The following is a 9,459-nucleotide window of genomic DNA, read 5'->3' as shown; positions in this document are numbered from 1 at the left end:
GACATTTTTATCTCAGGCATGATGGTAAAATAGTCTTCAATGCGTTTGTATTCTTTCATTCTGCAGACTGTTCCTCCAGTTTCGTAAGTCACGTATTTATGTAGCAAACATTATTTTACTACAGTACTGCTCACCGTTGTGACCTCTGCTCGAAAAGTATTTTTCAGACATACCTCGTACTTATGGATTTGTTGTTTTTCTCCAAGGCTGGCTAACTGTTTGCTTTGTGACTGCCTGCCTTCTTGCTGTGCAGAAAGTCCTATCTTGCTAGGTATCATCTTCTACAAAAAAAAGTAGTTAACTTATTTTTCTTCTTTTCCATTCAGTCTTAAGGGACAACCCCCTTCTTTCCTGCCCTCATTACTTCTCCAATGCCATATGTGATGGTGACATTCTTATCAGACGAGCACTGGCAATGCCAATAGGTCTGGCTTAAGAAAATGAAATGCCTTTTGTGTCATTGATGGGTTTAGGCACTCAGTAAGTCATTTTACATGCTGCCACTGATCTTTACACTCCTGCATCCGTTCCATCCACTAAATCTTGCTTGCATTCACCCTCTGACAATAGCAATAAAGCGCCGAACATTCAACAACATACGCAAGATAAATTAAAAAAACGAATTGAATTTAGGAGAAATATGTATGGAAAATCTCTATTTACTAAGTGAAAAGTTTTAGATTATGACATTTACACTAACTTTCATGTGGTTATCATGAATATTAGGCCACAAACCAGAGATGAGTTCCACCTCCTACTTCGATGTCCTCAGTTGCACCGGGCTTATGACCTCTTTTTTTGAAGTTGTGATATAAGGACATGGCCCTCTCAACCATGCTTTACAATCTCGCACATATTACGTACAAGGATGAAAAGAAGAATGTTTTACTTTGGTGCAAATCTTTTATTTAGAATGTACAGTTTTTTAGTTCATACCCTCGTGGTACAAACAGTTGTAACTTGTGACATGGCAAAGCACAATAATTTTTTTCAGACGTCTGCATTTTTACTTTTAGGGTCACTTTTCAAGGATGCACACACATTTACATGTAACCATCTCTTTAGAGTTAAGAATATAAAAAAATACCTTTAATATTTCATACACTCATACAAATGCACATGTCTAGAATTGATGTACCACCAAAAAAAAGAGACAGCCACAGGAAGAGCCTTTTGAAGTGGTCTTTGTACAAGTGTCTATATTAATATTAAAAAAAAGTTTACGTGCTTCCAGGGATTGTGCCATTCTATTTTTGTGAGAAGTTATTCCCGTGTTTTAGGGCTAGCTACGTGAGCAGCAACCCAAAAAGGTAAGTATTTGTTATCACTTATATTTGGAAATAATGTTTATCTTGGCATCTGTTGTTAGGTCACAAAAATGAGAAGGCCAGAATTGGTATCGACTGTAGCGAAGAATGCTCAGAATCGTTGACGGTCAATATTCAATGAGGGCTTCCATTGCTAGTACATTTTCTAACCGCAATAAAGACATCGTCAATTTCACTGTTTCTGTGGCTCAGTTAAGACCTCCCCAACCAACAATGCAGTCACAACAAGAAGTTACATGGCATACGTTATGAAACACAGTAGACACCAATTGCCAAACAGTGCTCCAGAAGGTTAGAAAATAGGTTAACTCTGAAAGCCCCTGCAAAAATACCGCATTTTATATAAACTTTCGTCTTTAATAACCACACTTAGAATTCTTTATTCTCCTTTTTGCACACTGACATTTAATAAACCTCCCAACATTAATTTCAAGCATTCTGCATTTCTTTGCCAATTTTATAACTGAGGATCTTGTTCCAGTCGATCTTGGTGCGGGTAACTGGCAGCTGTCGACGTAAGGCTTTGAAAGTGGTGTCGGACATGGTCTGGTAGTTTTCACTGATGGCAGTCTGGAAGAGAGGTTGCACGTTGTTATACAAATTGTCAGAAGGGGAGACAACATTTTACAAAAAAAAACTAAAAAAGCATTACGAAAATATTGCTTTGAGTACGTGATCTCGAGCACATTTGAAGTTGCTTTAAGAACACTGTTTTTTCAACAAATATGCAACAAAAAGTTACTTGTAATACCAATCTTTCGTCATGGGTAACACAACTGAATCCATAAACATTGTATATCTTTTCAAATGCTTTTGAAAAGGTTCAGAACTATTTACATATTTTTAAAACAATTACCTAAAACGGAAACATGAAAGAAACTGGCCAAATAGGTCGAAGGAAACCAGCAGAGACATTACTAATAGGTCTAGCCATTACCTGGTTATTTAGTCACTGGTTAGTTTAGGCATAAAAGTCATTATATTTTTGCACTCTGGCACTCGTATGTTCATTTAGCCACCGACTCCTTCTTGCACTCAACCCTGTTACCCATGCGCAATAAAAAAGAGACAAAATAGAAAAAGGAAAACATGTTCCCACTTAAATGTGGCTGGCACACACTTGCAATACAAGGTAAGATTACACATAGAAAAGGGGACCCTTCTAGCAGTGGTATTGAACATGATGCATCATTATTTTAGAGTTCCACCATAGCTACCACGTTGAGCAGCAGTGTTGGCAGTCTGAGCAGTAAAAAAGAAAGAAACTATGCACAATGCCATGCCAAGATGGCCCTTCAGTAACCATCTACTAGCTAAAATAGGAGAACCATACCAGACATACTCAAAACATACTTTATCATTATCTATCCCGAAGAGATTCCATTCTGTGCTCAAAGTGACAAAACAGACATAAAGGTCCCTTCATTGACTATGCCGTAAAACTGAATTTCTTTTACTATCTGCTTGTTTACAGGTTTTAACTTCCTTACGGACCGGTGCTCTCCATTTGGTCCTTCGGTCCAACCTGAAAACATTAAAAGTGGATGCGCTTCCCTTTGCTAGGCCTGAAAACAAATTGAACTACCCAATTTTGCAGCACAATGCAAGTTTCTTTTCTCATGAAGTCTTGAGAAAGGAGTATTGTTTGCAAGACAATTTTTCACGAGATTCGACAAGCATTTGTTCTATGATTTTAGCACTCTGTCCCATAATGTATAAATGCCACCCCTTAACAGAGAGGGCTACAACACGAAAATGAATGCAATCATGGCGAGAGCGACAGGGTTTCGGACTGAGGTAGCAGGTTGGGAGCCTATTCTTCCGCAGTGATATTGCTTTTTATTACTTCCGTTTTGTTTGTTTAGACTGCTTGTGCACCCAAAAGGGAGGCCGAAGAAAGTGGCGATAGTAGCGCTTCTCAGACATTCCGTAATAAAGTCTTTGGAAATATTTCTGTCCCGAGCCTAAAAATATTAGTGTGTTGTTTGGGCTTCAAGCGGCACACCCTAACACCTTGAGACCCGAGTGGACTGTGAAAGAAGGATTTGAGATATTTCTTTCAGCATCAAGTTTGATTACAGCCACCACTAGCCATTAAAAACAGCGCATGGCCATGAAAAATCACGCACATGCTCCAAAGTATGCACCGATTACGTATATCACCTGTCTCAGCAACAGCAAAGCTTCAGTCACTATCGCCTGGAAGTCCTAGATTCAAGCTGCTATGAGCTGCCTGGAGTCCCACAAAAAACTGTTGCATTTCCCACGAAACCTAGTTACACATACGACCTTCAGAGAGATGGCAGGCTTCCCACCTTGTTGCTACTACATCAGTCTCTTTAGGTTTGCTTGTCCCAAAGCATAAAGAATGACAAAGGTTACATTCTCTACCGCAAAAGCTAATAGTTTAGCTGTGGCTTATGCCTCAAGCAAATAATCTTGCACTGCTTCACCATACTTTTAACAAACATGAAGTGACTGCATTTGATACTTATCGGGATAAAACATATTTTCATGGTAGGCTGCAATAAGCCAAGCACAATGATGCAAGAGGTTCTGAAGGATCACAGGTTTGTAGGCCCTGAAAAATGGCCAAAGAACTCATCTGAGCAGGCTAGAACGAAATACTCAATTGTGATGCTCGACTGTTAATATTTCATGAATAGTGTAAAACACAGAATATATGAAACGAGACTGTCCAAATTTGCTAACAACTGCATCTCAGTAAGCAGTATAATCTTTCCTTAGAGAGAAAACTATTCCCTGAATCCAGGCGTGTGCCTTTTTCCTTGTAACCTCTTATGCAGAAATGGGTCTTCTTGAAACACCAAGTATTGATAGAGGACACTTTAGTTTCAGTGAGACGTCTCCGAGGGAAATGCTATTTCTAGGCAGTGAGCTTTAGTAGACGACAGATTCTCTAGCAAAACTGTACTTGCTGTGAAGGTGTACAGAATTTAATGGTGTCACTCAACAAGGCCTCTGATGACTAACAGATTGCAAATTAATACAATAAAACGGTTCCTCCATTTCCCCTTAAACTACGAAAAATGATATTTGAGCCCAATCCTGGACAACATTCCAATATCGCAGCTCTTCTTCTAATCACAAAGAATCTCTTACTCTATTTTGTGAATTTTCTATATTAAGTTGTATTAAATCTTAAGCCAAGTGTTAAATGCTGCCTAAGAGAACATAATGCACAAAATAAATAATCTGCTTAAATTCAACCCTACTTTTAACGTGATCAATGAAGTCAAGAAGGCACTGATTAGTATTATTTATTTTTATTTGTAATACTACTTCTACAACGGCACTCAGACCGATTTCACTTTTTGATTAGCCATTTACTTTATTTACTTTTTTCAGTCAGGAAGATATCAATGTTTTACCTGGTATTCATTTTCTGCATGCTCTATAATTTGAATAAATTCCTTGGCAGTTTGAAATTCACTCTAGAAACAAAGGAAAAATATATCACCGTTAGCTGAAAACTAACTAGAAAAGTTAAAGAATTGCATCAGATGAGAATTTAACATTCAACTCAAAGGCATATTTCCATATTTCATGCAAAACAGTTGGCAAAAAGTTCTTGTACTGTAGCATTTCTTGCTCAGCATAACGGACTTCAGTAAAAAGTATATTTGTTAATGCTACCATTTTAAACAACTGTACATCTGGGCAAGGGTTGCAGATAGGGCACACTGCCTTGTTCTGGAGTGCGGTGCACCTTAAACTGGGTCCACCGGGTGCAGATGCACTGCGCACTATTAATATGAATGTGATGCCTTCTGCGTAGTTGAGACAGCACATAAAGCAAAGGGCACCTGAAAGAGTAATTTTAACATATTCATAATCCAGCTGGCATAATAACCCAACTTGTATAGAATGAAACATCCAATGTTATTGAAAAGGCGTACCAAATGACTTATGGAAAAATATATATTTCTATTATCCAAGAAAATAACAGTCATACATTACTCCTGGTCACATATCAATGCACTACATATGATCAGTTCCAACAGTGTTCTGACATTGTCCTTAATAAAACGTTATAGAAAACAAAACCGACCGCCATTAATCACACAGATCAAATTAGTGTGTTTGCATTGGACTAGACACTAGCACAATAGTGTAAGGCATGCCAGCTATGTTAAGCTGCAAGCCCACTTCTCATTCTGCAGACGGCTCCTGGCCTGCACATCAAAGGGTGCAGTGATCCATCTGAAGGAGGGTGCGGTAAGGGAGCCCACCGGCAGGGTGATGTCTGGGGCACCCATAGAGCCTCTGTATCCTTTCGAGGGGTGCCCTCATGGTGCACCCCAGCTGTGTGCCTCCTATGTGGTGCACAATCAGTGCATCTCGAGATGGCCTCTTTGGCTCTGTGCCATATCTCTAATATGGCACGAGTGCATAGGGAAAGAGTTCTCTCATTTGCACAAGGTCATGCCCCGCCCCCCACCATGCAAATGGCGGAACACTTCCTTGAGCTGTATGCCAACACAATCTGCATTACAGAGTGGGCTGCATAAGCATCTGAGGCTCTTTTTGTAACACGAAAGTGCTCTGTAGATGCAAACAACACGTGCACTCTACCCATTGAGCCGCTGTAGCATTTTTCATAATACAGCCCAGGGGCCTTATTATACAAAGTGCCCCAAGGGCGCAACGGGAATGTGCACCCGCTTTGCGTTCCCCCGGGGCATTCTGGTATTGCATAAAGGGCCGCAGGTGCGTGTGTGTCCCTTTCTGTAATCTAGATATCACTGAGAAATATATAGTGCCACCAATATCACCAGAGGGTGTTCCCTCATTTGCATGCGGGCATGGCCCCTTGCAAATGAGGGGATCCATTTGCCTCTGCGCCAGCACCATATTATAGATGCGGGCACAGAGGCAAAGAAGCTGTCAGGAGGCCAATGACAGTGTGCCTCCTGATGGCAACCCTCCGGAGGGGGAGAAAAGGGGATCCCAGAAAACACCCTGCAGGCAGGTGCTGTCACTCACTGCACCCACGATCTTGAAGTCAAGCTTTGAGCCTAAACGCAACTGTTGTCTGGTCTGATCAACACCTGGCCGTTACACCTGTGATGGGGCTTAAACCCAGATTTATTTTGTGTGAAAATGTCACTAAAACACTGCAATATATAGGTAAGAAAATATATTTTTGAGAGCAAAAAAATCACCACAAAACTGAGAGATGCTCTGGCCCTTCCTCAAAAGGCAGGGGAGAAACAGAACTGACGTCAGGATGTCAGAGTGAGCACTATATGGCTCCAGTAACATCCCTGCAACTCCACTTTCACCATCCAGATGGAGTCGACACCCCTTCATGATGCAGGAGAGCAGAGTAAGACATTTCCAGATCCAGTCTGGTGCCTGGGGATGATCAAAAGATGAGGAACAAGCAGGTATAAGTACCATCAGGAATACACTTTCTGAGAGCGTCTCCCACTACTGTTGCAATCGCTATATACTATGCTCAAATCTGTGCCCTTCTCGCCTCTGACCATGGCTACTGAATCCTCCCCAAAGGAGGTGCGCAGGCCGAACCAATATTCTTTCTACCAGCAAAGAGCACGTGCATGATCTATCTAGAACTTGCGTCCAATCTCATAAATGAAATACATTGTTTCCCTATATGTAGTGTTCGGATGCCATACCCTTTTTAAAAAACAAAGTCATACAGTTCAATTGTCTCATAAAACCTCACCTCAAACTGACCAGGCATTTCCCCTACGATTACTACGCAGATCAAAATGCAAGGCAAAATTTACATTAGAGTCGTACAGTGATGTAACCCGGAGACTGGCACTGCAGACAGATACTGTCACAGTCCATCTGACTCAATCCTTTTTCTAAGCTAAACTATAAAATGCCACATGACTAGGATGCAGACCTGGGCCATGGCTTAACCCGCTAGGATCTGAAGTCCATGACCCCTCCTGAAATACGCATTGGTTCCTCCACCTTCAAACAAATTATTTAACTTCAGTAACATTATACAAACACAGATTTTTCATCTCGTAAACATCCCCAGGTGCCACACTGGATCCGTAAGCTCAACAAGCAGTGCTCCTGCGGTGGCACAGTACAACTTTGAGCTGACTTAGCAACACTTCAGAAGTGGCTAGCAGAACAGTATATAAACACCATTAATTTGTGGGTACGTCAGATTCTTTTGGAAGCTTGTCTGCGCCCTCAGGGGGGAAAGCCATCAGCAGCGAATCATGAATTACGAACTATTTAGATTGAAAAAGGAGTCTATTCTACAGAACAGGGCACGTGGTAGGACAGTGAGCAATCTGTGGTTAGATAGACTACCCACTAGAAAGAGCATTACTGAAGATAGTAGTTTGTTCTTCTGACGGATAATTCTAACTGCAAATTCTACACCTTGTGAATAGATCCCAATGCAGTACCTCCCAAGGTGGCAGGACGGTGGAACAGCTCAGATCAAAAAGTCTCGCAGGACTGAACAGGTGAACTGCCCATCTTGTGAACCAGTCTGTCAACTCAGTAGTGCTTTGCGAATGTGTGCACTGATTCCGATGTAGCAGCCTGACAGATATCCATGACAGGCACTCCATGTTCCAAAACAGCAATAGCAGCATCTGTTGTGATGGAATCGAGCCCTCACCCCTGTTGCAGGATGCTTCTTAGTCAATGCAGAACAGGTCAGCTTCTGCATCACTTTGCCCAAGAGAACCCAACAAAGAGCTGAAGGTCCACCTGATGTTCTTTAGAGTGATCAATGTAAAAGCTCAGGGATCTCTTGGGGGGACGAGTAACCTTTAACTGCGCTGACTACAAGCCCTTCCTGGGACAGAAGGAAACCAACAAGACATCCAACAGTCTGGACTGCAACAGCTCCTTCTGGCAGGTGCTGCACCAAGTAAACTTAATACAGTGCTCAGCGTATACTGATTTCACAGAAGGATGCCTGGCAGCCAGAATTACACCAATGACTTTGGAAGGGAGATCAAATGCCACCACTCAATTTCACAGCATAGAGATGCAGGTTGCACAAGCCCTGCCATGCTGCTGTGATAGAAGACCGGTCTGAAGTGAAAATGCATATCAAAGTTTCATGCTCCATTGTATGCGGAATGCGTCTCCGAGGGCAAAGTTTTGGAAACTCAAGCTTGCAAAAGTAGTACATTGCATTTTTATGGTAAAGAAATCCAGTCAAGGTTCTTCTCATTGCTGGAAGATGTCCTGACACTTCACCGGGTGTAACTGCCATTTGTAATTCGCTAGGTGTTATCTGCTAACATTGTCCTCCATGGTGATTAAAGATCCTGCCAGGTGCTATACGATCAGTGAAATGGCGTAACGATTGAATCAGCTGCAGAGGCACAGAGCCTTCTGACACGGACTCAGGATCTCACATCACCCTGCTTATTGCAAAACCACAAGGCAATAGTATTTATCTGCAAGAAGATGCATCAACCTTCTCTGACAGATAAAGAACATCATCAACGCCAAGGAAATCGCCCACAACTCCAGCAAACTGATGGGGAGGAAGTTCCCTGCTGGAGAGCAAAATCCACTGATCTCCACCTCTCCTATAGAGCTTTCCCAAACTAGCAGTGACACGTCTGCCACCACTGTCAAATTTGGTGGGTTAGGGAGAGGGGTCTGCTGCTGGTCCAATTATGGCCAAGCAGCCACTACTGCAGAAGAAGTCTTGTTTTTATAAATACTTGGATCATACACTCCAATTTTTAGAATCTGAAATTTCAATTGACAAATATATGACCAATTTCCATCCAGTATGTAGCCACACTGAATTTTTCATATTGGTTAGGTATGTTGCTTTTATGTTCCTAAATCTGTGTCTTTATCTTTCTTTCAGTTTTTCCCACATACAAAATGCCACATGGTCATTTTAAAGTGTACATGACATTTTGACTATTACAATCAACAGAAAATCTTAAAGGAATTTTATAAGCTTTTTTCAGTTTTATGACAACGTTGCCTGTGATTACATTATTACACTTCTTAGTCCCAATTCCGCCTCTGGCAGATTCTTTTTTTAACATCATAGGTCAACATTTTCATGAGGTTTTTGAAACATTTGTATACAAAGGTTTTTCTTTAAACAGCCCTTGAAAAAAAATAAATTATG

General features: G+C 41.3%; 1 protein-coding gene across 1 annotated transcript in view; it reads right to left on the bottom strand.

The window, feature by feature from the left end:
* Positions 1–883: 883 nt before the first annotated feature.
* The window catches only part of CAPZA1 (capping actin protein of muscle Z-line subunit alpha 1), a 174,392-nt gene continuing 165,816 nt past the window's right edge, over positions 884–9,459 (bottom strand). Inside the window, exons 9-10 of the mRNA XM_069238669.1 lie at positions 4,721–4,783; positions 884–1,898 (exon numbers count right to left, since the gene is read on the bottom strand). Of these exons, the coding sequence (XP_069094770.1) occupies positions 1,758–1,898; positions 4,721–4,783 (204 nt within the window). The 3' untranslated portion in view covers positions 884–1,757. The remainder of the gene's footprint in view (positions 1,899–4,720; positions 4,784–9,459) is intronic.

The sequence above is a fragment of the Pleurodeles waltl genome, chromosome 6, assembly GCF_031143425.1.
Source record: "Pleurodeles waltl isolate 20211129_DDA chromosome 6, aPleWal1.hap1.20221129, whole genome shotgun sequence".
Taxonomy (NCBI): domain Eukaryota; kingdom Metazoa; phylum Chordata; class Amphibia; order Caudata; family Salamandridae; genus Pleurodeles; species Pleurodeles waltl.
This window is presented reverse-complemented; position numbering and strand designations above follow the sequence as displayed.